Source organism: Pezoporus wallicus, unplaced genomic scaffold, assembly GCF_028554395.1.
Source record: "Pezoporus wallicus isolate ANWC-B61680 ecotype Strahan unplaced genomic scaffold, APGP_CSIRO_Pwel_v1 contig_13850, whole genome shotgun sequence".
Taxonomy (NCBI): Eukaryota; Metazoa; Chordata; class Aves; order Psittaciformes; family Psittacidae; genus Pezoporus; species Pezoporus wallicus.
Window position 1 is genome coordinate 901,911 of NW_026635243.1, and position 26,801 is coordinate 928,711.

The 26,801-nt window shown below is 48.7% G+C and overlaps 1 protein-coding gene across 4 annotated transcripts in view; it reads left to right on the forward strand.

Moving 5' to 3' along the window:
* KIAA1671 (KIAA1671 ortholog) overlaps positions 1-26,801 on the forward strand; it is a 64,904-nt gene that overhangs the window by 36,050 nt on the left and 2,053 nt on the right. For 2 of the 4 annotated variants that reach the window (XM_057413186.1, XM_057413201.1), the window contains 4 exons: positions 20,049-20,167; positions 23,716-23,971; positions 25,229-25,403; positions 26,413-26,540. In XM_057413186.1, coding sequence (XP_057269169.1) covers positions 20,049-20,167; positions 23,716-23,971; positions 25,229-25,403; positions 26,413-26,540 — 678 coding nt within the window. Of the gene's footprint in view, positions 1-9,859; positions 10,748-17,094; positions 17,254-20,048; positions 20,168-23,715; positions 23,972-25,228; positions 25,404-26,412; positions 26,541-26,801 lie in introns of those variants that run through there. The other 2 variants (XM_057413194.1, XM_057413211.1) reach the window with 2 other exon arrangements.

Sequence of the window (26,801 nt, forward strand, 5' to 3'; positions counted from 1 at the left end):
CCCTGCAGCACTGTGATGGTTTTAAAAGACTTCCTTATTCTTTATGAGCAGTCATTAAACAGCAATTGCAAAATCAAAAGGAAATTGGGGCATTTCGGTAAGATGTGAAGTTTGTTTTGCCAAGGTTTTGTTGCTGCCTGTAAAGGGTGGGTTTGGTACCTCTTTACCGGGTGACTCCAGAGGAAGTGGCAGTTCAGTAACAGCCCTGGCAATCGCATGTCACTGCTGCAGCATTTCCAGGGGGATGGAGGGAAACCCTAATGGTGGATGTGTGTGCTGTGGGAACGGTTATTCCTGCTTGGAGGGAGGCAGGCACGTGCTGCGGGTGCTCTGTGGCTTCCCCTTGTGTGGGCTGCCTGTGGTTTCCTCTGGACAGCGTCTGCTCTGTTACAGGTTTACCTCTGATGATGGGGCAGTTGTGTTTCGGGCCTGTGCCTTTTCCTGGACACTTACAAATCCCTCGCACCCAGGTAGTGTCTGGGGTGTAAATCTGCCTTGCAGACAGGAAATGGAGAAATCTGGAAAGACATTTTCCTGATTGCTGGAAGCTGCTGTGGAAGAGGAATTCTAACTTGTGTCATAGCTAAGAGCAAGCAGAGAACGGAGGGAAGCCCATTCCTGGCAGGAACACGAGAGAGTGCTGTTCAGCCACCAAGGCCGGGCGCTGGCTCCGGGCCGCTCATCCTGCCATGACTCCGGGCTTGCACAAGGGACACGGGGCAGGATCCGGGACAGGCTGTTGCCATCAGGTGTGCTGTTCACTTTAATTTACCATCAAACGCTGTGATGAAAGGCTGCATTCTAGGTTAATTCTGTGCAATAAGGACTGCTCAGGAAGAGGCAGCCGTTTGTAGACCTGTTCTGGAATGACTGTGTCGTTCCAGGCTGGGAGCAGCTGGAGCTGGGCACTGCCTGCCCCTTCCCCTTCAGTACGAGCCTCAAGGGATGCGTACGCCTCCGACAGGCGGCTGGAAGTGGATTGTTAAAGCTCATTTCCACACACAAAGCAGAGGTAACCGCTGCCTTCCCACTCATGTTTTGATGCAGACTTGTTGTGACTCAGTTCCTGCTTTCCCATGCTGTTGTCCGTGTTCCTGGGGCTGGGAGACAGCCAAGTTCCCACTATTGTTCCCATTCTTTCAGCGCCTGCGAGTTGTTCGCGCAGCCAGTGCGTGTTTACTGTCCTGAAAGGAAGCAGCAGTTTGGAGAGCAGCGTGAGCAGGGGGAAAGTAGGTCTTTGTTGTGGGCTTCCCTCAAGAGATGCAGGACTTTGTTCTGTGCTGCAGAGCTTCTCCTAAGTGAGTGCAGGTGATTCTCGCGCCTGAGTGATGCTTGGAAGTATTTGCTGTAGTGATTCATGGCTGGGGCTGATAAATGCCTGCAGTATAGATTAGTTGCTAACCACAGTACCTAATTTGGCAAGTTTTGATTGCTGGGGCTGGAGATTGCAGATGTCGGATGTGGATTTACTTCTGGATTTGTTCCTTAGCTCAGCAGCATTCCTGAGGGCAGGAAATAGAGCAAACCTGGTTGAGGTCGCAGGAGGAATTCCAGTAGATCAACCTTTTAGCTCCATGAAGTTCCAGACCCAGCAAGAAATAATGCACTTAATCTAGGAAATGTAAGTGAAGGCTACTCCTGGAGTGATGCAAGCATGGACTTGGCCAGCTTGTGGTCCCCACCAAAGGATGTGGGAGCATCAGCCATCATGTGTCTGGGCCACCCTCCAGCAGGTGATGTGGGGCTGACGTGCTCTGTGTAACAGGAGGAGGAGGCAGCAAGAGCCAAGAGTCCAAGAAGTAATGGAACCACATATACGTGTGAGGTCCCACAGCCATGGCAAATAAATGCTCTTGCTTTTGTCATAAAAATGGCATGTGGCAAGATAAAATGGATAAAGGACCTATTGTAGGAACATGTGCCTGGTACTTGATCTGTTTCCTGCCATCAGGAAGTGGCTGATGGAGATGAAAGATGCATGGAAAGGTGTTTGTAGGGAGAAATGGCAATTGCCATCAGACCTCATGTCAGGGGCCCCAGAGCTGAGCACAGTTGCCTGTGCTTAAGATGTGAGAGTCCATTGGGTTAGGTGATGGAGAAGTAACTGTTCCCATGTTGGGACCTTGGGACAGACTGTGCCAGGCCCATGCTGAGATGTTGCATTGGATCAGAACAATGCATCTGCTCCCAGGAGCAGTGCAGGGCAGTCAGTCTGCTTTATACTTCTTTACACACCCATATTTTCATTTCAGTGTGCAAACAGCTTCATTTCCTTAGGGATAGGTTTCACATCAGGCTCCATGTTGACAACAGATACCGCCCCTATTGTAGGACAGCTCCTGGTTTTCCAAAGCCTCTTTTCTTAGGTGATGCTAAAGCCAGTGCTTAGCTTGCTACTAAGCTTGTAGCTAACTCAGCTGTAGTTTCCAGCCCCCATTGGAGGGCATGTCTGGTATCTGGATGGCAGTGTTTATCAGCAGTGAACTTTCATCCTGGGCTCTTATTTGTATAAATGGAAACCAGCAACTCCCCATCCTTTGCTTGGCCTGAGCCTTTGGATGTAAACAAATGTAAAGCAAATGTTTTCAGGGCTTTCCAGAAGATCTGTGCTGTTGGAATTTCCTGTTTCTGTTTTGCTTCTCAGTTTTTCCTCCTCCATTGAGATAGAAGGGAAGTGCTGAATGATTACTGCCGTGGCCTTTCAAACAGCACAGGGTATTTTTAGCTTGTTCCCTCAGCTTTAACGTTGATGGCTTTGTTTTATGCTGAAACAATTCAAGGTACAAAAGCTGTGCATGTTCAGGATGTTTAATGGGGCCTTTCTTTAGTTCAAGAGAAACAGGGTTGGGGGGACAAAAGAGTTAACGTTTCCCAAAGAAAACTCTTTTGGCACTCTGTTTTTTGCAGTTATTGCTGATATTCGTGTTTAAAGTGAAATGGCTGAAAACCTTGGGTTAAAAGCTATAGTTCACCATTACCTGTATTTAAAAGCTTGGAATAATCCCATAGTACTGTAAAAGGGCACAGAAATTTGTGCAGGAAAAGGGATGTCTGGCTTCTTGCTTTGATTGCAGGGAAATGGGAAGCTGCAGTTTCTCACTGATCTCATCAAGGATGACCATGGTGGTAGAATGATAAGATTTATTTAGGGAGATAGAAACAAGTACGTGGAGAGTCATGAGAGTTACTGATGTGTTTTCTCTTATCATAAGCATTGCTCTGTAAGGAAAACAAGGAATGCACAGTTAATGTTTTCCTTATCTGTCAGCCTTGGCCTACATTGATGAGATACCTTCTGAAGTGCTTTAGCACCTTTCTTTGTCTCTGGTATGAATGGGTGCTTGTGTAAGTTGGACAAGCCACAATCCAGGACCTGTTGCTGCTGCAGCCTCTCCTTGCTCAATAGTTTATGAGGCCTCTGTGGGCTTTTAAAATAGCCCAATGTGAGAAAAAAGCCTGGAAATAGGATTTCAGCCTCTGTGTGTACAAGGGGAATGCCTTTAATGTCACGTTCTATGCAAGCTGACTCAAATTCTGGATAAGCCTAAGGTAGAACTGTCTTTGTGAGTTCATTTGCTTCATATCAGGAGAAAACGAAAGCAGGAGCAGAACACAAATATTTAGGGTAAATATTGAGACAACCGATGGTTGAGGTTCCGGGAGAGTTCACTGTGCAAAGTCCTGGTGCTAAAACACCCTGTCCACTCTTTTGTTTCCCTTTTTGTGCTGCCCACAGCCTGCTGATGGTGGTTGGGGTGGCTGGAACAGTCTGGGCCTCTGAATGAGTTGTAGTTATCCATGAAAAGGAACACAAATCCCCAACAAACAAACGTGACACAACCACAAAGGCGTTTCGTCTTTGGCTGAGTGAGGTTTCATTGAGAATCTTGGGTTTGTGGGATGGGAAAGTGAGGTACAGCCAATGGGAAGAAGGATGGAGGAAGAAGCGAACTTACTTTAGTGACTGGCTGGGAGTCCATGGCATCAGTTGTTCTGGGGTGGTAGACATGACAGTGTGTGTCAAAATCAGAGGAGAAGCAAGGCTTGTGTTGTGGTCAGTGTACCTGGGCAGCAGGGGCCTGTGCTATGAATTTGTTCTGGTGTGGGCATACTGGTACCTGCGTCCCAGCTGGTGGTGCCCCAACGCTGTCTGTTGGGAGCGTGCAAGAAACCTGGAGAGAGGCTTTGGACAAGGGCCTGCAGGGACAGGGCAAGGGGAACGGCTTGAACCTGCCTGAGGGGAGACTGAGCTGAGCTCTTAGGCAGAAGCTCTTCCCTGTGAGGGTGCTGAGGCGCTGGCACAGGGTGCCCAGAGAAGCTGTGGCTGCCCCATCCCTGGCAGTGCTCAAGGCCAGGTTGGACACAGGGGCTTGGAGCAAGCTGCTCCAGTGGAAGGGGTCCTTGCCCGTGGCAGGGGTTGGAGCTGGAGGAGCTTTAAGGCCCCTTCCAACCCAAACCAGGCTGGGATTCTGGGATAACCTCGAGGTCCTTACATTATCACCCAGGCTGTGTTCACAGCCTGCGATACGGGGAAGGTATGAGGCTGAAGGATGTCAAGCTGTAGATGGTTCCGGTCCTTGTCGGGACTGCTGGCTTCGGGACGGAGGTGGATGCGGTGGTGTGAATGGGATCATCTGTTCCTGCTCTCTCAGCACAGATCCCGCCTGCACCAAGGGTTTATTTCTGTTTCAGACGAAGGATGTCACAGTGATCCCTGCGCCGAGCAGCTTGTCACGGCTTTGAGGTTCTGCCGGGTTTGGAACTCTGTCAAGTGAAAGCAGGTGCAGGAGCCCCAGCAATTCCAGCCCTTTGTCCGCGCACCTCGATATAAGCCATTTGTTTAACTTCAGCTCTCTGTTAATTCCTATTCCTTTAAACGTAAATGAAGGGGATCAGTGCGTGCTGCGAGCAGAGCTCTCAATGAAAGGCTCTGTGCAGTGCGGGTGTTCAGTGCGCAGTTGTGACAGCTCACTGACAGGAGCAGGGGAAGCGCCTGCACTTCTCCAAGTCTGCCTGCTTGCCAGCGACGGGAGGTTTAACCTGGCAGACACACGCAGACAGCTTCTCCCCGGAAGCCTCATAACCTGATGGAAACTTGTGCCTCTGTCAGGTTCCCCAAAGCCAGCTAATCCCACAGTGCACCCAGGGGTCTGTCACGGGGTTTGGGTAACGGCGAGTCATCCTGAAGAGGAAAAGGGGGAGTGAGCGCTGGCGGGTTGGCAGGAGCCTTGTAAAGAAAGCAGCTCGATACACCAACACTTTTGTTCTTTGTGTATGGAGAGCCAAAGAGAGCCCATCTGCCCACTCTCGGGCGCTGTGTCTTTTCCCAAGTTAAAACTGGTTTTAAGCAGCCCGGTCGGTCTTGCCTTGGCACGCGATGAAAACCTCTGCTCCAGCTGTGGGGCTTCTGTGCCTGGGCCAGATGTGGGGTGGCTGGAGCGGTTCGCAGGGGCTCACTGGGAAGCCTCAGGAATGTTACCTGGCATTTCAGGTGACTGAGTGCTGCAGCATTCCTCTTCCCTTCAAATGAGAATCTGAGGGTGATGTTGTAAAAATGATGGGATGTTTCATGTGGGAAATCCAGCCTGCGGTTCGGAATGCTTGTTGGCCCTTCTGCGGACGTGACAGTTGAGGTGGCGAAGTAGAAACTACAGGGGCAGAAATAAGTAGCATATAAAAAACCATATAGTGTCTGAGGAGCCCACGGGGTAACAGAGTCTGGAGCTGCAGAGCTCAGCCCAGCACAGTGCTGTGTGTCTTTAAATAGGCCATAATGTCAAACACAAGCGGTTAAATTAAGTTCTCTTACTAATGAAACGGAAAGAGTCGGTGTGGAATGCGGGCCCAGGACAGCCTTACAAGGGCAGGCTTCGCTCCTCGTGGTGCTGAGACTGGACAAACCAAGAGGCCCGGGATGGGACTGAAGCTGTCGTGAGCTTGGCGAGTACTTGGTCATATGTGGGGTGATGGCTTGCAGGAAGCACTTCAGAAATGCGTGAATTGTTAATAATTGCTAACGTAAGTGGAGCGATGGGTGTGTGGGTTTCTGACTGAGGGTCCCACAAGAGAAAAGCCACCACTGTTCTCTTGGTTAGAGAAGGATGGGCAGCGTTAGTTTAAACTGTCACATCTGCTTTGCTGGCAAAGGATCACCCAGGGATTCAGCCGAGGTGCAGACTAATCCCCGATGTCCTTCTGATGGTGTTTCAGCAGGGTTGCTCTCCCGGTTCCGTGCACCCCAGTGCTACCACAAGGGAGGAGGTGGTGGTGATGGTGGGATCCATGGCCACGCAGGACTCGCACTCCTCATGGGGCTGAGCTGTGGGTTCCACCTCCTCCCACGGCAGGTCCATCGTGTGCTGTGCTACACGCAGGCCTGTCTTCATTTGACCTTTCTATCCTGTATAGTCATTAGCATAATTACATGTATTTGAGAACAGGTAAAGCTCAAAATGAGCTGAAAAAGCTCTTGAGAAATAGAATATAACCATAGAATTTTCTTTTCTACTGAATAAGGGGTAAAATAGGGATCATTACTTCTTTGTGCAGGGTTGTGTTTGTGAGTTGTAGGTGGAATTGATGTTAATAATAAAAGCATCCAGCAATGTTTGAATAATGAGGTCCCATTTGCCCCTTGTGCGGTGCCAGTTAGCTGCGTGTGCTCTGTGTTCTGAAGCTGCAGACCCTCGACAGACCCGGGGTGGCTGCGGCTCAAGATAATCACTAGCAGCTTTCAAGGGCAGGAGATCATCTTGTGCTGTTCTTGTTCAGAAACAAACCCTTACTCAGCCAGAAAGACTGCTGCTGGAGCGGCTCTGAGACAATTATAGAACATCTGTATGGTTCGAGCTATGTTCTGGAGGCTGGTGGTTATAAAAAGACGCGTGGATTCACCACAGAAGAAGTAAAGAGAGGCCGTGTGTAACCCACACGCTGTTATTTAATTAAAATACAGTTGTGAGCCTTTTGCCAGCTGGGAAGTGTGTGCAGTGCTGCAGAGCATCGTGTTCTGGGGAGCCTGAGGAGAGAAAGAACAAGCACAAGTTGGTGTGCTCCCTGGCGAGCCCAGGCATCGCTGCAGCGTGGGGTGCACACCCCAGGCAGGAGACCTGCTGCTCTCCTATGGCTAATACAGTCCTTACCCCGTTGTGAAGGTGATTCATGTCTCTTCAACTGATTTTTAATCATGGCTTATGTTTTTTCATACAGATGAAATGTCACCCGAACCAGAAACGCCCGAAACCACGATTCGCTACTTGCAGCTATTGAAAACTCTGTCCTTTAGACTTTCCAAGTGTGCTCCAGCTTTGGCTGGTTGATGTCATGGGGTCCTCTAAGGGCTCAGTGGATTCTTTTACCTACCAGAATAGAAGGGCTGGAAGCAGTCTGTTTTAATAACATGGAATAATAACCCTCCTCACACCCCCTGCACAGATCCAGGCAGAGCTCAGCTGTTGACGAGGAGGGGCGAGAGGAACAAATTGAGAGACTAAATTTAGTATTGCAGATAGCCTCAGATCAGCAGTTTTACAGTCTCCTAAGGATGAGGAAGGTAAATGGGACATTAACACAGGCGCAGCCCGCTCTTTTCTGGGAGGTCTAATGAAAAAGTGAATATATTCTCTAGGGAATTCTCAGATCCCTCAAGTCATGTACACATGTAGAGGCTCTTGCAGCAAGTGTGAGAGCTGAGGATCTTGGGTTGAATCTGGTCATGCATCTCCTCCCGTTCTGTGGTGGGTGTTACACCAGGTACTGGTTGAGTTTCAGTTCTGTGCCCATCCTGTCTCAGTGCAGGGACTGGTGGCTGACCCGTGTAGCAGCTACGGTCCACAGCTCTCTGATGGCTATTTCGGGGGGCTGCTGAATCAGACAGAGCCTGAACCCATCCGAAATAGCCAAGTGCCTCGTGAAGAATCCCTGTACTGCAGCAAGCACGGAGCTGTGCTTGCAAATGCACACGTTTGAAATGGAGAGCTCAGATCCAACAGCTTGAAAACGTGGGGCAAGTCTTGAATTTCAGCCTTGGGTACAGGCTCTCCATCATTTCTGAATCATCATCCGTAACTGTCAGAATAGGTGTAGGGGGTTTCTCTCCCTTTAAAAATGTAAGGAGCACCCAGCTCTTGGGGCATCTGATCAGGAGTCTCTCTTCCCATGTCTGCACAAGAACAACCCTGTAGCTCTTTAAAACAAGAGCTGTGTAAGAGGCGAAAAATGTTTTTCTCTATTGGTTGCGTTCCTCTTTAACACCGAGGGTTTTATAGGGCTGCTCATTTGAGAATGTTCAAAACAAATGTAATGTATTCAGCAGTGAAGGAGAGCACAGGGAATGGGACACTGTCACCAGGGTTTTTTTCTCGGAGCTAACTTGCAGGACGGTGGAGGCTTTCAAACAGTGCTTAAAAGGCCCCCCCCCCATTTCCTCAGAGCATCTCATGCTCCTGTGCCTGTTCGTAATACAGTAATACTCTATGTGAGAATCATTTCATAAGGCATCTAGAAATTATTCATTAATGTATGAACTAATACATCTAAATCTCTTCCTGAATGGTTTAGAGGAGGAGAGGATGATGCAAGACCATGGGACTTTGTATGGCAGATGAAGCAACAGCAACAAAACCCCCTTGAACAAACAAAGTGAGCAGCTCTCAACATGCCTTTTTTGCCTTCAGACCCATATCTGGCTCCCCTCAGTTCTGAACTAGTCATGTCTTGACTCTGGAGAACTTTTTAAGCTTGTTAAATGAAATCCTTAGCTTTTATTTCTGCTGTCCTCCCAAATGGGCTGTTCCCAGGAATTCCCTGTCGGTGGCATCTCATTGCTCAGTATTAGCTGGTTTTGTCCGTGGGGTTCCCCCATTATCCCCATGCATTCAAGGCTTTCAGCCATGGTCCCAGACAGGACCTCCCAGCTGGGGAGGGAGCAGAGCTGGTGCTGCTAGCGAGCCCTTGCTCACAGAAGTGTCTGCAAGGAGGGGAAGGACTGCTTTATGTGGTCAGACCCGCTCAGCTTTGCTTTGAGCTCTGGTTTAATCCTTGTCTTGCACTGATGGCGTAGTCACTAACTTGGAAGTATCTTGTTGGAGTTTAGTCGTGTCATGAACGGTTAGAGGTGATGGTGCTGCCCCAGTGCCCAGTCAGGCACCAGGAGCAGGGTGAAGGCTTTGCCTGGAGCTGCCCATCCGAATAGGAAGCCTTTTGGTGTCAGCCAGACACTCCCTTGGCAGGGCTTTTGCTCCCGTTTCCCCACGGAAGGGTTAAAATCAGTAAGTGCACGTGACATATGCAAACTATGAATCATTCCAATAGATCTGTGCAACTCCTGCCTGCTCCGGCAGCAAGCAGATGCTGTTCCCCCGTTGCCGTGGTAACCCTGCCTGTACTATAATAAAGCCCAGCCCAGATCCTTCCTTAGGCAGACCTCTGCGGCTCTCCCACCTAGCTCATTGTTTCCTCTCCGGAGCAGAGGGAAGGCAGGGACACAGAGGAGGGAGCGGGATTCCGGAGCCAGCGTCCCTCCTCTCCTGCTGTGACCTCTCGTGCCTTACCCAGGGAGCGTTCGGAGCGGGGCAGGCATCCAGAGCCGGCGCAGCCCCAGTGCCTTGAGCAGCGCGTCCCTGGCTGCGCTGAGGAGCTGGGGTGGGCAGCGGGGCAAGGCTCCGTGCTGGCTGCGTTCCGCTGGGTGAAGCCCCTGGGAGCAGAGGAGCTGATGTCATCCAGGAGATCTCTGGGCAGGCTCCGAGCAGCGGCAGGTCCGGTCTGAAGGCAGCAGCTCCCCACGGGTCCCCTGCAGCTTCGCTGGGAGCTCGGCATCAGCACCTTGAGGATGGCTCTGACAGGGGAAGAGTGGTGAGGAGGGGGCGCTGCTGGGGGGATGCCTTCCTGCGGAGGTCCTGGGGAAGAAAGCCAATGGGATTTATTGCTCGGAAGGTCTAATCGTGTTGCTGCTAAATGGATTGTATAGAAGCATCAGAACTTTGTTTCAGGTACTGGCACCTGACAAGCTGCCGAGCCAGAATACGTTGGGTTTTATCCTTCTGATGGTATTTACAGCAAAACAAAAACTTGCCTTAAAAAGGGAGTTGCTTTTCCAGCTCTGAGAGGAGACGGTGAGAGACCAGGTCTCTGCCTGTAGACGGACCAATTTCAGGTGACTGTGTCAGGATTCAGACCTTGATTTCTCTCTCTAACATGGCTGAATTAAACGTGTTTTGATGGAACTCTGGAAATCTGATGGCAAGTGGGAAAATTCCTTGATTCCTTCGTACTTGACAAATACCAATCTCCAACCTCACCTCTCCTTTGCTATTTAAATACAGAAGTATGCTGATGGTTATCGTGCAGAGCTGTTTGCCTTTATGAGTGGAATCCTTTTAGCAGAAGCAAACCAGGGTTGTTAAGGAGAATCTCTTTGCTAGCAATTCCTCCTGAATATTGATTTCTCATCTCTGCTGGAGAAATGGATTACCTTGGAGACAAGCTGACAGTGGCACAAACCCACATGACCCAGTGGATGGGCACAGTGCGGAGATCCTTGCAGGAAGCACTAAATTTAGTCACTACTGCGGTTGCTCACGAGCGGACTAGCGGGGAAGGTGGCAGCAGGACTCCCTTCAAGAGGACCTCCTCCTTCAGGCACTTTGCATCCCGGAGCAGAGAGTCCTTCCGAAGGTTTTCAGTGCGGAGTCAGCAGAGGTTTTCCTCTTTGAGGAAGAGGCAGCCCAGTTCAGAGCCGCCCGAGCTTGTAAGCGAAACACCTTTTTGAGCCTCTCGAGGTAGATAACGCAATGCAAAAACCTTGGTGCTGTTGCAGCATTTGATCTTGATAACAGAACCTGTATCCCATCTGCTTTCCATGCAGAAATAGCCCCCCAAACTCTCGCAGGTAGTGGTGTGTGTCTGTCTGTCTGCTCCCAGCTGGTTCCTTTCCGCAGCACAGGTGGGTATTTTCGTGTGCCAGGGAACAGTTAGTCCAGGTTTGGGGAATGGGGGGGAAATGGTCTTGAACTGCTTTAAAACAGCACAGCCAGGTAGGACGAATATTTGGCTGACACTAGAACCAGAAAGTTAGTGTGAAACCGCACTTGGGTCATTGCCACACCGTGGGTCAGTGTCACTTTGAGCTCACGTTGGTATTTGTGATCTCTCAGTAAGAATACCTTGAGCTAAAGTTGTAATAAGCATGAAGTGCTGTCACTCTGCACTCAGTGATCATTATGCTCTTTTTTTCATTGAGAAAGAGGTGTTTTTCTCATTATAATTGCTATTTTGTCATGGAATAGAAGCCCCATGAGGGCTGCAGTGGGGTGTAATTTCACGGGGCAAAGGGAAGGTGAAGAGCTCTTGGTTCAACCCAGCCATGTGCCACACAGAGCCCCCATCCCCTCCCTTCTCCCTAAATGCCTTTCCAGGTTATTTTCAGGAAGGCCGATTGGCATTGAAGAGCCTCACAGAGTGGTGGAGGAGCTGGTGGCTGTGCAGACAGAAGCCCCATTCCAGCGGAAGGGGTGTGGGTCTGGTTTGGGGTCTGCCCCGCTCCTTGCAGGCAGTATGTGCCATCCCCTGTCCCTAGTCCTACCAAATACTGTCAGTGCTTTTAGGCTGTAGTGTGTGAAAGGTAAATGAATCCAGTTTATTTCACGGAGAGGAGCCTAAGCAGTGATTTGAGTTGTACCTGGAAGTGAGGGCTTAGGGCCGATGCTGGAGCTATGGACGTGCAGTGATTGACTTGAGTGGAGTCAGACCAAAGCCTTGGGAGCAGCACAGGGGATAAATCCTGAGGAGCTTCCTCTCCGAAGTGGCTCCCATGTTGCTGGGTTTTGGTTTCTAAAGGAAGCAGGTAAGGTTGTGCAGTGCAAACACACGGAGTTGCTGCGGCCCCAGAGAGCGGCTGAAGGTAAAGCTGCATTCCTCGGGCAGGCGTGGCCCTGGTGTGCGGGCTATTTCCAGGGCTTTCTGTCAGCCCCGGTGCTGGCATTTTTGTCCTAGCTTGCTGCTCGCCTCCCGTTTGGAAAAGAAAACACTGTCAAGTGAGCACAAAAGAATGAGGAGGAAAATATTTGGTAACCACTGTTACAGCGCCAGCGCGGAGGAGCTCTGCTGCTGCCCTTCGTACGCTGATAACTGTGAGTTATTCGAATCATCCGACTGAAAAGCTCGTTTAAAGGAAGATGAGAATGGGAACGTGGAACCTGCGGAGGACAAGTGGACAACTTCCTTTGGGCTGCTTGTAGAGCAGGAATCGTGGGACACCCGGTGGCCTTTTTGCTCCGTCCCTGGTGGCAGCGTGGAGCTGCTCTTCCCCCCTTCCGCAGTCATTTGGTGTGTGCTTGGCTTTATGCATGAATGTGCTTTAACTTATGCCCAACTCCTGAGCTCAAACTTAAGGTTTTGGCACTTGTTCATAGCCTGCCCCCCCCCCCCAGAACAACTTGTGTGTGTGGACCTTGAGCTATTTATTGTACTTTTATCTGGCTGGAACAGGGTCCTGGGTTTGCTTTGACCTTGGAGCTACTGATGTTTTTCTACAAAACAGCTGTGGAATTACTGTAAAGCACATAATTCATCACAGCCTGAGCCTTTGTTGGTTTAGGGATGTGCTCTAGAGTAGGCCTCAGCGTTGGTACTTGAGTGATGCAGTTAAACTAGAGCAGTCAGGGAGTGGGGGCTCTCAGCTCCCATCTCTGGTGGCTTCTGGCTGAGAACTTAGCATCATACAAGACCGAGGAACCTGTCACAATTCAGGTCAAACAGCACAGTTTGAGGTAGTGTGTGTGAACTTCTTGACCTATAAATGCCTTGCTGCAGAGGCTGAAGGCAGGGGAGGTGTGAGGGTGAATCCTGCTGCATTGTGTAGCTGTGCACTTGTCCCCTCTCACGCCTTTGGACAGGATAGAGTTTGTATGGAGCTCCGGTCGCTGATCTAGAGGAATGAAGAGTGTTGCATTCAAGGCATTCATCCATTTGTAGGTATATCTCTGAATATACAATGCTTAGGCTCATAAATTGTCCTGTTTGCTGTAGTTGCCACCCTGTGTTTGCAGCAGCTGTAGTGGCAAAGGGCCGATGCCGTGTGTGCTGCCTGTTGGATCCGTGGTGGATCCATAGGCCTGGCATTCGTGCAGTTCCCAGACTTTGTGCAGGTAGAGGAACGGGGAGCTCAGCCTCTTCCTGCTAACCCACTGCAGCGAGTTTGAGCTGGTCACTGCTGCGTGTGGCTGGGGAAGGGCTCACGGGTGTCGGGGTGCTTTCTGAGGAAGAGGTTTCCATCGGCTATGGAGATGGAGGAGCTCTGGGGTTGGAGCGGGAGAGGGTTGACGTAACTGCTGATTTCCTTGCTGAGGTCAGGAAAGTGGGAATCGGGCTGCGAGAGAGAGGAAATGATTCCCTCTTCAAGCCCTTCTCCCCAAGCGCTCTGGAGGACGTACTCGCCGTGCTGCTTGGTTCCTCCCTCGTCACATTCTCCTGTTGGATGCGGGGCTGGATTCCTGATGCAGCTCCCATCGTGGCCGCTGCTTCTCTGCAGTGCCACGGCCAGGGGGTTCTGCAGCAGGCTCCTGAGGAGGTGAGATGGGTGGATGCAGCTTGCTTAGAATGTGACCTGCTGGTTTTCATATGGGAGCCCAGGACACTGTCAGTTTGGGCCCCAGAAAGGCTCTTCTAACCTCCACTTGTTCTTTTTATCTTCTTGGTTTTAATTCGTACACCTTACCATGACACCTCAATAAATCGATGTCTAACACAGGGCTGAGTCTGCAGGAAGTGCAGCCTAAAAGCAAGGACAATCCAGGGATAAAATGAACCCAAGAGCTAAAGCCGTTTGTCTTGTTCTCAAACAAGATCAGTCAGAGTTTAATGTGTGCAGACCACAAAGAGGAGTGCAGGGATAGTTTTGATTTTTAAATCAGTGGGACTGCTTGGAAAAGCTGTGGCTGCCCCATCCCTGGCAGTGCTCAAGGCCAGGTTGGACACAGGGGCTTGGAGCAAGCTGCTCCAGTGGAAGGGGTCCGTGCCCATGGCAGGGGTTGGAGCTGGAGGAGCTTTAAGGTCCCTTCCAACCCAAACCAGGCTGGGGTTCTGTGTTTATTTCCGAGCCAATATAAACTTGTGCAGTCAGCTTCCTTCTTGGGACTGTGGCTTTTCCCATTGGAATAGGATCCCTGTCCAACACAGAACGACAGGAGAGGGATGAGAGGAGCGCTGTTAAATCCTGGATGGCACCACAGCTGTTAAAGAAGCATTGATCTGTGCTGTCCGGTCTGACTTTACCCAAGGTCTGTCTGCAAATGGGTGTCCTTTATGGTGAACACCCTTCAACAGACTGTTTGTAAGAAGGAATTAAGGCAAGCTGGCATTTTTATTCCAAGCTTGGCTGTTTGGATCCTCATGAACTGTTTTGGCCTGATGTTCCCGGAGAGCACAATGAATTGCTCTCAGAAACACTTTGTTGTGGGAGTTGTTTGTCCTGTTTCGAGGTGGAGGGGAGGAGTGGAGCTGTTTGGTTTAATTAATGGAGATACAAGGGCCAGTTTTGAAACAGTTTGGGCTTTTTCATTCTTAACAGCTTCTCTCTGGTTTAACAGGCCATGAACATAGCTGGCAGGAGGAATCTGGGCCATGAGATGCAGCGATGGGCATTTGGTAGAGTGCCTTTGTTGGTCCCTTGTTGTTCTGACAGGGATAATCACTTCAGCGACTTCCCTCTGGTTTTACTTGGCTGCCTGCAAGGAGGTGATTTTGACCATGTTAGAGCAGAAGAGAGGAACTAGAACTGGGCGTTTTGTGCTCATTCACTTTGGGGGTTTAGCTTTCTTTGCCTTGTTTTTTTGGGGGGTTATTTGTGTTCTTTGGGTTTGTTTTTAAGCGCTAAGTGCTATCGGGGGAAATAAGTTGCATTAAACAAATACATGGCTGAACGCAGTTCTTACCACTGGCAGTCCATTTGTATTGAGCTTTTGTAACAGTTGCAGGAAATCCTGGTGCTGGTTCATTGAGGGGGGGGATGTATTTTGACTGCTCTCATCTAAACCAAGCAATCCTGTCCCTTTCTGCAGATATTTAAACCCAGACGTTCAATTAAAGAGCACTTTTTTTCTCCCCCAGGAATGTTTGTTTGAAGTTTAACTTGTGTCTTAGGTGGCAAAACATTAACTGTGCAGAAGAGGTGTGAAATCAAGTATTTCAAGTAGGAGGTGTTGATTTCAAGTATGCAGCGTCTCAAAAAAAGCAAATAGCTTCACTTCCTAGCATAACAGCAGAAAACCGCCTTGGCTTGTTCTGGCTTGTGTCCCTTGTGATGCTGGAGACGAGGGATCCTGTTCAGCTCTGGGTGCCAGGTTTTAGTCCTGCTATGGAGGTAGGACAGCACTGCTGTGCTCAGAATCTCCCTGATGGGCAGGCCACCAGGGCTCTGTCCTGCTGGGTTTGTATTTCGTGGAGTTTAACGTCTATAGAGCTTGACTGCCTAAAGCTGGAAACAAAACTTGATGTCGAAACATGGAATGGTTTGGGTTGGAAGGGACCTCAAACCTCATCCAGTTCCAGTCCCTGCCACGGGCAGGGATACCTTCCACTAGAGCAGCTTGCTCCAAGCCCCAGTTGGTACAGGAGGGGTCTTAAAGATGTTCCCACCTATTTCCTCTGCTCTGCTTTGGTTTTCAACCACTTCTCAGAGGCCGTGCTCAGCCCTAGCAAGGTATATTTAGTATTTGGTTCTTGCCTGCTTTTTGCACGTCAAGTCAACCTCTGCTCTGTCTTCAGCCTTGCACTGAAACCACATGATAGGTGCGTGGTGAGTGTTCACAGCAAGTCATAGCAGCTCTATTTTCAGGGTATAAAACCTGTTAACTCTAAAATGGCTTTGAAATCCTCAGTGCAGTTAGCAGGTTCACTGGGAGTCATTGCAAAGCAGTGAGATCTCATTGCACACTGATAACCAGTTTCCTGGCTGGCAGAGCCAAGCAGGGGATGTCATTTTGTGTGTTCAAGAGGTGTGGGAAATCACAGAATCATGGAATGATTTGGATTGGAAGGGACCTTAAAGCTCCTCCAGCTCCAACCCCTGCCACGGGCAGGGACCCCTTCCACTAGAGCAGCTTGCTCCAAGCCCCTGTGTCCAACCTGGCCTTGAAACAACCCGTGTTTGGTAAGGTAAAAACACTGTCAGCTTTGGGGATGTCACTGGCTGTTGCTTATCATATCCCAGTGGAAGAGGTAGAGAAGACACATACGGCTGAGGCAGCCCGGGGTTGCATGGCAACAGCGAGGATGTGGCTGACATCATTTATGAGAATGTTGTATACTGTGGCACTTGGTACCTACTCCAGTGCACAGGGGAAAATGAAGCACAGAATCAAAGAATATCTGGAGTTGGATGGAACCCACAAGGATCATCAAGTCCAACTCCCGCCTCCTCACAGGGCATTTATTATTTAAAGGTTTTCTGAGTAGAACAGCAGTAGATCCTTAGGATTTACTGGTGCTAAATGTGCTGTGTGAGTGCTTTCAGACGTGGGCTGGGGCACCTTGTGTTTCCCCAGGCTCATGTACCCCTGCAGTTTGCCACATCAGACCAGCCTGTCCCCTCCAGGGCTTGTCCCACAGGGGCCAGCAGGATGTTCCTCTGGAGTGATTTAGAGCCATTCCCCTTGGCCTGTCCCCTCTCCAGGTTTCCTGCAGCCCCTTCAGGCACTGGAGCTGCTCTCAGGTCTCCCCTTCAGGAGCCTTCTCTTCTCCAGGCTGACCCTGCCCAGCTCTCTCAGCCTGGCTCTGGAGCAGAGCTGCTCCAGCCCTCGCAGCATCCCCATGGCCTCCTCTGGCCTCGCTCCAGCAGCTCCACGTCCCTCTGGTGTTCTGGGATTGAGACTCCCATTACTTTTGTGGCTGCTCGTAGGCCTGGTCTCCAGCGTTTGTAAAGTGCTTCCTTGGTTGGAAGCGGGCATTCGGGAGGGCCGAGGGACTCGTGCTCGCTACCGCTGCTGCGGGTGGAGCCTGCCCTGGAGGTCTCTTAACTTCCCTCATCGGTGAGGTCAGAAAGAAAACGTACAATTCCTGGAACTGCTTATCCGGCACTGCACATGGCCGGGGGGAGGCAGGAGGTGCTGCTGCGGCCCAGGGCGCTGTGCTGAGGCAGTTACTCCTTTCTCAGACACTTGAGGTGGCAGATCTTCTCGCCTGCTCAATAGGAACCGGCTGGGGTGGTGGTCTTGAACCATGACTTACTCCCTGTGGGCAGCGCTCATTCGTCGCATAGTAAGTATATATGGAAATCCCAGGATGCTGGTCCCACCGAGTTAGGCTTTCCGCTTGCTGTGTAGGCATTTGGCTGCTTACCAAGAGAAAATATATAGGTTGTGAAGTGTTATATAAGGCCCTCTGAAAGCGTGGTGGGTTGCGTTGGTTGATCGGTTTTGATGTGGTGCTGTGTTCTTGATAATTCTCTTAATGGTGCAGAATATGTAGTGTACCTTTTAGTAACGATCCTTAGAATAGTTCAGGTTAGAAGGGGCCTCTGGAGGTGGTGGAGCCCAGCATCCTGGTCAAAGCAGAGCCAACTGTGGAATAAGAGAGCAATACTTTAATAGAATAAGGTGTACTGCCATCTTCCTGGCCTAACAGAACAATTGGGATGGTTTTCTGCATCCACAAGGACTTGTAAACTCTCCTGAGTGCAGGGTCACTCTTAAAGGGCAAGGGAGGTCTGAATATGGGTGATTTAGCACGTGTGACTTCTTTTAATGATAAAAAGGAGGGAGAAAGAGACAAGGGAAAGAAGCTTTCCAATAAATAGGCACTTTTCTTTCCCTTTGAGTTGCACATTAAGAAGGCAGACTGATCACAACTTCATTCCATTGTGCAGTCGCATTCATCTGCAATTTATGCCAGCAGATTTTCACTTCTATTTCTTGCGCTTCAAGCTGTGGGGTGTCATTTTGGCTGTCGGATGTCTCGGTCTCTTTGGCAAACAAAGCTATTTTTAAGGCTGTCTGTGCGGATTCTGACTCATGAGATCTCTTTCAACTGGTGGAATAAAGACGTGGTGTATGAGGAATCCATCAGTGCAGAAGTTTTTCACATCCGTGTCTGCATTCGTGCTTGGTTACGGTTAATTTTTGTGCTGTAGGACCAATACTGTGTGCACATCACTTTCAGGAACTGGAAATTGCAGGAGTAATCAGCCCTGGCCTGTGGCCAAACCCAGCTTCATTCCAAGGGAGCACTGAAAGAGCCGTGATCATCATGTCTCATTTTAGAAGAACTAGAGGGAAATCAGTGTAGAGCTCGGCAGCTTTATTTTGTATGAAAATTAAGTTAGTTTTTTCCTGACTACTGGGATAAGAACGATGAAGTTGGAGATCAAAGATGGAGAATTACAGCACTTGAATCCTGGAGCAACAGTGCTGTTTATGTGATTGGGGAGATTTTTCTCTGATTCTGAATAAGAAAGTTCCCAATTTGGGTTTATCTTGTGCGCTAAGAAGACACCAGACCCTGTTTTCCTCTGAAATGACTGGTTTCACTGTACCATGAATATTCTGTTTATTGAGGAAATGCTGTCTCTGGCCTCGCTCCACGTGTTGAACACCTCTGCCTTCAGCTCTGGTTGCTTCTGCCAAGGGATGGAGGAAGGAAGAGCATGGATCACGCATATTAGCACAAGCATGTCAAGTTACTAATGGGTGGTTGTCTCTTGTAGAGGAATGGTTTCTGTTCAGAGCAGGTCTGTTCTTAAGAGCAACAAAAGTCAGAGCCAGACGTGTCAGTGCTTCATCCTGCAGGATCCTGGGTTCTGTAGAGCTTCTGCATGAAAAAAGACCTCAATGTTGTCACGCTGGTACATTCAGTGTCCTATATTACTCTCCCAGTCTGTCATATTTTACAGCTCTTGATTTGTGATCTCAGTTTGTTCTTCATTCGTGCTCTTTGTCTGGAACACCAGGTTGTTCCAAGTAAAATGTCAGTGCCAGAAAATGCAAATGTATCTCTGTGATCAAATTGGAGTTGCTTGTGTCTCAAAAGCATCTCAGCCATAAAACACAATGGTATGTGTAGTACCAAAACACAATGGTATGTGTAGTACCAAAACACAATGGTATGTGTAGTACCAAAACACAATGGTATGTGTAGTACCAAAACACAATGGTATGTGTAGTTCTCAGTGTTTGGGTGATTTTGACTGGTAATTTAAAACCCAAAAGTTAATACAAACTATTAAGTGCTATCCAGAAAGTATAAAGGCCAATGGAGGATGGAAGTAGAGAAAATGATCCATCTCTTTTAACTGTCCTCTACTGTGTTTGAAAAGTCAGCTCGTACTTCCCGACAGGAAAACCTCCTGAAGAGGAAGGAATGATTTTTCCCTGGCACCTCCAAGGACCCACTTTCAAATCCCCAGTTAAGAATTGCTGAGCCTTTAGAGGAGCAATCCATTTGCATGTAGATGTTCTGCTGCTGAGGCCGTGTTATCTGGGCCATCCATGCTTTCTCCTTCCAACCATCCCATTGGTGATAACGGCACTCATTATAAACAATGTCTCCTAAATGCCATGAAATGAAGTTGCTTTTCTGCTGCTCCCATTCCTGTTTCTAAGCTTTTCAGGCTGTGTTTCTAGCTAGAAACAGCGGGAGTGATTGCAGGTAATAGGCTCTATACACCCTGCGTAGAAAGAAGGTGCATCAGTTGCAGCTGGTGGGACACACTGGCTTCCAATGACAAGGAGGTGCTCGTGTGTTGGGTCATCTCCTGTCCAGGTCAGGGAGCGTTGTCCCACAGAGGGTGCAGGTATGGGGCTTAACACAGATGCCACGTTTTCAGTGCAGAAAGCAGCTCTTTGTATCGATAAATACTCTGTATGCAGGGATTGCAAGAATGCAGTGGCTCGGAATGGGAGATTGGGATTGGAAATAAATTCCTAACAAGGAAGTTTAGTCCTGGCTTTAAGGTGGCCAAGTGTAATTGGTGAATTCCAGCCCGTTATGGCAACGGAACTGTTAGTCGTTGAGCTGGGGCTGAGGGGATGCTGAGAGCTCTGACGGTGTCGTTGCAGGATCAGCTGAAGCAGTGCTTCTCCAGGCAGCCCGCGGGAGCCAAGGACACCGACACGCTCGTGCAGGAGCCCGACAGCCAGTACGGCACCTGGAACAACCCGCGCCACAGCGGGGACAGGTAAGGGCAACGGCTCCCACCGCATGGCTCTGCTTGCCTGAGTGAGGAGAGCAGCCCTTGGCTTGGGTGTGCAGGTGAGCATGGGGCTTCTCTAAAGCTTCGTGCTCGGTTTCAGTGCCCACGTGGTTTCTTCAGTCTGTCAGTGAGGAAATGTTCCCTTAATGTCTGCAAATTGCAGTCAGTTTTGAAATCTAAACTCCACCCTCAGTGAGAATGCAGCATCACCGCTTCTAAACCAGTGACAATGCCTGCTTGGACTGGAATAGACTGGGTTGGGTTGAAGGGACCTTAAAGCTCCTCCAGCTCCAACCCCTGCCACGGGCAGGGACCCCTTCCACTGGAGCAGCTTGCTCCAAGCCCCTGTGTCCAACCTGGCCTTGAACACTGCCAGGGATGGGGCAGCCACAGCTTCTCTGGGCACCCTGTGCCAGCGCCTCAGCACCCTCACAGGGAAGAGCTTCTGCCTGAGAGCTCATCTCAGTCTCCCCTCGGGCAGCTTAAAGCCATTCCCCTTGTCCAAAGCCCCTCTCCAGCTTTCTTTTTGGCTTCTTTAGGCCTGGAAGCTGCTCTAAGGTCTGTCAGGTGAATGAAAGTTAGTATTACAGATGCTTTTCTATTATTAACATGATTTAATGAAATAAGCCTAGAGCACTGGAGTGTGAGGGTTTGTAACTTACACCTGTTGTGTCAATTATGGCTTCATCTACACTGAGCCAGTATCCTGTCTGCTCAGTGCAGTGTGAAAGTAGCATTTTCTCTGGGTTTTTAATGCTATACTTGCTGAGATCTTATAGCAGACATTAGTGTCAATTATGTTTGGTGTGTTCTATGCTCGAGAACAGTGTGTTATAAATATTTTATTGCTGATGAGCTCAGGGTAGCTTTCAGGCTGAAGTCAGTGAGCTCACTGACATGCCAACAGTGACATCCAAGCCTCCTGTTAAATTAACTTGGATTTCAGGATGTTATAGGCACTTTCTGAAACCAGTTTCTTAACAGCAGTGCTGTCTCAGCTCGGGAACAGACAGCAGTTGAATGCAGCTTCAAACCTGGGGGATTCTTCCTGATCAGAAAAGCTCCACCTGGAAATGGTGGTTCTTTGAAGTGCTGAACTCAGTCCCCATGTCCTGGAGCTTTGTTTCCACTCGAAGAAACGTTTGGTTTCTTCTGCTTTTACAGTGTACTGATGACAGTATAGCGACTCTTCAGTGTTTTGCCACCCCCTTGCTCTGCTTTAACTTGACTTAAGGCTCACTGCAGGGGAATTACTGGTGTATTCATTCAGACACTTAGAGGAATGGGAATAACGTACTTTAAAATGTTAAAGTAATAACGGGAATCTTCCTGGAATCTGCATTTTGCTTGCAGTGTATGTTTTATGAATCAGAGGCCTTGTCATAAGGACAAGGGCATCCGTTCTGCTGCTCTTGCTGTGGGTGATGGAGCACGTCCCAGGGCTCTGCTGCTGCGGTGCTTATGTCCTTCTCTGCTCAGCCAGAGGCAGGAACTTAGAGGAGGCTTTGATAACTCAGCCTTCCTGTTTTGCCTGGCTCACTTCCCTTAGACTGTGTATCTCCCCAGCCACACAGCCCCGGGCTTGTGTTCCTTGGGCACCTTGATACGCCTGCCCAGGCGCTGAACTGAGCACGCTGAGCACACTGGCACCTGAGTCCTGGGGAGCAAAGAAGGAATATAATGACAACAGGGACAAAACAACATCACCATCCTGGTGCTGCTGTGCCAGAGGAGCTTCCAGCCCCTGGCATTTTCATAGGTTCATGGAATGCCAGAGTGGTTTGGGTTGGAAGGGACCTTAAAGCTCATCCGGTTCCAACCAGATTAGGAACCATCCTGTGAAATTAGGAGCCTCGACTCCTAATTCTGTGTAATAAAGCAACACATTCTTTATGGCCTCGCAGCACTGGCTTGCTAAAACAAATGGAATTTAATTACAGTTGACAGTGAGGATTGATCTCGGTTTACTGTGTATGTGTGGTGCCCATGCTGCTGGCATTTGTGGGGGCTGGATGTAGGATAGGTTTTCAGAGAAGCAAGTGTCTGTAAATGGCACCAGTTGCACACTGTTGGTAGCTTATGGATGTGCTCATAAAACTTGGAATCTTAATGAAGTGATAGAAGAAGATGCATAATACATCATCTTCCATATTCTAGTGGATCTAAAGCCTAAGGCCACAGATACCAAGTACCATTCAAAGCAAAACCAGCAGACAAACCCTTCCCCCTGGAGCTCATTAGAACCATTGCTTAATTATCCTGGGGCCCACACAGAAGGAGAGAAGAGGCATTCACTGTGCCCATGTGCTGGAAACCCTGCGTGCAGGCTTTGCTCTGCCAGGCTGGAAATACACCACGCACTGCGGCTTGGTAGAACGTTGTTATTCAACAGCTCCTGAGTGTTTGCCTCTGAAACCACCATTGGACTGTACCAAATACTAAGGTCTATTGTTCAAAATGTGTTGTGTTCCTGCATAAGTGTTGAGATTTTGAGGGGTTTTGAACAGTTTTCCTGGATATTTGATGAAGAAAAGGTTCTCGGTAACAACAGGCTCTTGTTAAGCAAAAAACCCACATACCTATATGAAATATACACTATTACATTAGCAATAGACTCGTATGAATTTAAATAAATACAATCTGAGTATTATATATGTGTGTGGAGATACTCAAGGCCCACGTGGATAAGTTCCTGTGTGATGTACTCTAGGTTACCCTGCTCTTGCAGGAGGGTTGGACTAGATGATCTTTTGAGGTCCCTTCCAACCCTTAGGATTCTGTGATTCTGTGTGTATATACACACATGTATATGTATATAATATATAATGTGTATGTAATATAATGTATAGAATATATGTAATATAATGGATATAATATATATATAAAAGTGTCCTCCTGGGGAGAAGGGAACATGAACAAATGATCTTGAAAGCTCGGCAAGTACCTCCTAGTGTCCCACAGGAATCCACTTACAGGAGAAGGATTGATTGTTCTGGATTGATAAGCATTTATATGTATTTGAGATTATTTTGGATGAGAAAGGAGTAGAATCTTTTATCAGTTTCTCTTTGCCTGAGGCCTGCAAGCAGGGCATTATTCTTCACGGTGGTTTCACATGTACACAGTGCCAAAGCATAAGGTCTGCTGTTGTTAGATATTAAACAGGGAGATCACTGGTGGGGTTTATTTCCTGGCTGTTATTTCCCTGCTGTTTCCCTCATCTTGTCTGTGTGTATATATTCAGAGGCGCCTTTGTGCTGAGGCAAAGAAACCCCAAGCAATGACAGAATGTTACAATCCAGTCATTACAGTCTGTCTGTGTACTTGCATCATTCAGTACACTGTAAATTCACGGGGGTAAAAAGCTGTGCTAACGAAAGCAATCCACACCCTTGCTGCTGGTACCTGCTGCATCCAAACATGCCTTTGGTACTTGTTTCAGTTCTGCCTTTCTTTATCATCCGCTGAGTATGTGTGATCCAGACTGTCCTGGCTTGTGTTTGTCTCTCAGATTCCCTTGTCTTCATTTGCAGCTTTGTGCCCGAATCTCCTTCCTTGGAAAACGATGTCATTTCAACAAGAAAGCAGGCTCCCAACAGCCACCCATCCTCACTGTCCTCACAGACAGAAGCTGCCTCTCTGCCTGATCACCATGACTTCTCTAAAGACCAAAGGAGCACGAGTTTGGATCGATCCAGCACTGACATGGACTCTACTGATGGCACAGATTTACCTCCTCCGGGAGATACCTACCCTGATGGAAAGACCCCTGACTTCTCTTTCATTGATGTAAGTTACCATAATGGGAAACAACTTCTTCGTTAACTATATAGTTACCTGTGTTGGTCTGAATGGAAACTTTGCACTCAGGCTTCCTCTGGCTTTTCTTTATCCCATGGAGTTTTCCCAACTGACTTCCTGCCTGAAAAGTTTCACATCAAAGCTACAGAGTTGTTCTAGTTTCTTTAGTGCTTAGATTTTTGAGAGATTCCAGAGCTATTGGCCTTGGGTAATGTCTGCCAGTGGCTTAATAAAGTTGCTGTTTCTGCTCCTCGAGGAGCTGTAACAGAAGAGTTAAATGGCTTTCTGAACACTGGAAGCAAATATCACAAATAGCTGCTGACTGCCGTGCTATGAGCCATGCTATGAAGACATTGACTAGTATTTTTCTTAATTACAATTGGTCTCCATCTGAAGCCACTTACAATTGCCCTTGAAGGGACTTCTTTCATACTTAAGATCTTTGCAGTTAGTGTGAGAACAGCGATTTCCTGGGCTGTGGTTAAAGGTGTCTCTTTAAAACACGAATAGCTGCAAGTTCAGCTGGCAATATGCTGGTTTAATGAGGAGTTTACTCCTGACCTCTTGAAAAGACACAAACCCACATCTCCTGAAGAAGGGGAGGAGGCTCAGTGCTGTTTGCTCATTACCAACAAGTCTCTTGGTACAAATTGCTTTAAACAAATAAATCACAGCTCCTTCTTTTGCCCTGTAACTGTTGCCTTACCTTCAGAGCCAGAGATGGATGTGTTGGAAAAGACTGAGCGCAGAGCTTTGTGACTGCTCTGACACTTCACTTGCAACATGACAACTTCCTTGTTGCTGGTGAGCAGCTGGACGTGCCTGTGGATGCCAGCCCGTCAGCACAATGAAATCCCAGCACTCTGCTGCAAGAGAATTTAGTGGAGTTGCTCTGTTTAGGTCCCAGTTATCTTCTCAGCCTTCAGCTGGTACTAGCGAGCAAGGCTGCGTTCTGAAAACACTGGAGGAACCAAAATCCTATTTATTACAGTTAGTTTTCTATTAATTTAGCTAAAATAATTCATGCACATCAGGCATCCACAGCCAAGAGAGATCAAAGAAGGAGCATTGCACCCCGTTAGCCACAGTCTAGCTTACCCTCATTAGAAATTCTCTTTAATTTTAATATAGTTTTAAGTAACTACAAGAATAATAATCAGGCAAATATCTACAGTTCAATTAAACTGAAGGGGAGATGACTTATTTTCAGGCTGGCTGAGGTAAAGGGTTTGTCTCTCTTTCCAGCAAACCACTGTTCTGGACTCCAGCGCTCTGAAAACACGTGTGCAGCTCAGCAAGAAGAGACGGCGCCGGGCTCCTATTTCCCACTCCCTTAGAAGAAGCAGAGGGCTGGAGTTTGAGAACAGATTTTCTTTGACAGAAGAACCCGACAATACCTGGATGTTTAAAGATTCCACAGGTATCCCTCCCTACCTGAAATAACCAGCTCGGATCACTTTGGTTGCCAGGGCAGGAGTTTCTAACTGCTACAACATACCTGAAGTTGCACTGAGGTTTAACAGCAGTTGCCTTTTCCTGCCTCTGGGTCATCCCCTAAATCAAGTCTCCCCCCTCCATTCCTTGGAGCCTTTGGAGCAAGGGAAGCTGCAGCACCAGACCTGCTGAAGACCACGGTGAAGGAGAATGTTGCTGCAGTTTCCCTGAGCTTCTGGCTGCTGACTTAAAGAGAATTTTGCTCACTGAGGAAATCCTGAGTTTGGAAGTTGCTGCAGTTGGATGCATTCTCTCCCATTGAAACTTACCTCACACTGTGTGATCAACCGAGATGTTTAGAAGCAGCAACATGCATTAAACTAGGAATACCTTCTGCTCCCTCACCTGTCAGCAAGAAATCTTTCTATTGCTGAGTACCTAGTATGTTTGTTGAAGCACTGAGCTCAGTCCTGTGGTGTGTTAACATAACTCTTAGAATCATAGAATAGTTAGGGTTGGAAAGGACCTTAAGATCATCCAGTTCCAACCCCCCTGCCGTCAGCAGGGACACCTCAAACTAAACCATGGCACCCAAGGCTTCATCCAACCTGGCCTTGAACACTGCCAGGGATGGAGCATTCACAGCCTCCCTGGGCAACCCGCTCCAGTGCCTCACCACCCTCACAGGAAAGAATTTCCTCCTTAGATCCAATCTAAACTTCCCCTGTTTCAGTTTTAACCCCTTACCCCTTGTCCTGTCACTCCAGTCTCTAATGAAGAGTCCCTCTCCAGCATCCCTATAGGCCCCCTTCAGATACTGGAAGGCTGCTCTGAGGTCTCCACGCAGCTTCTCTTCTCCAGGCTGAACAGCCCCAACTTTCTCTTAATACACATTTGAATGGAAGGGGGAGATCTAGAACAAGGTACAGGTGAAGAGCTTGCTGACTAACGGCTTTTCCTCTCCTCTGCTGCTTCTCTTTTAAACAATCAATTAGAAGAGAAGAAAACTATGCAACAGGAGGATTCCGATGAGGAAGACAGGGTCCAGCATCCTGCCAGGTCACCGTCTCTACAAGCCCAGAGGCTCCCCGTGTTTCCAGGAATGGATCATTCTGTTCTCAAGGTGCGTGTGGGCAGAAGCTGTCAGCTGAGAGTTAAACCGGGTCGGGAGCTGCACGTCCCCTCCAGGAGCAGAGCTGGGAGGCTCTGCTGGAGAGGTCTGCGGGGTGGGTGTGATGGGTGGAAACACCACCCGGTTACCTGGCTTATTTTAACTCTTGGCTAGAAATAGGAAGTGATTTGGACCAAAACAAGCTTTGCGTCAGCAAACACGCATTTGAGCCTGCAAGGTTCATAAGGAATCCCTTCAGTGATTTCAGACATA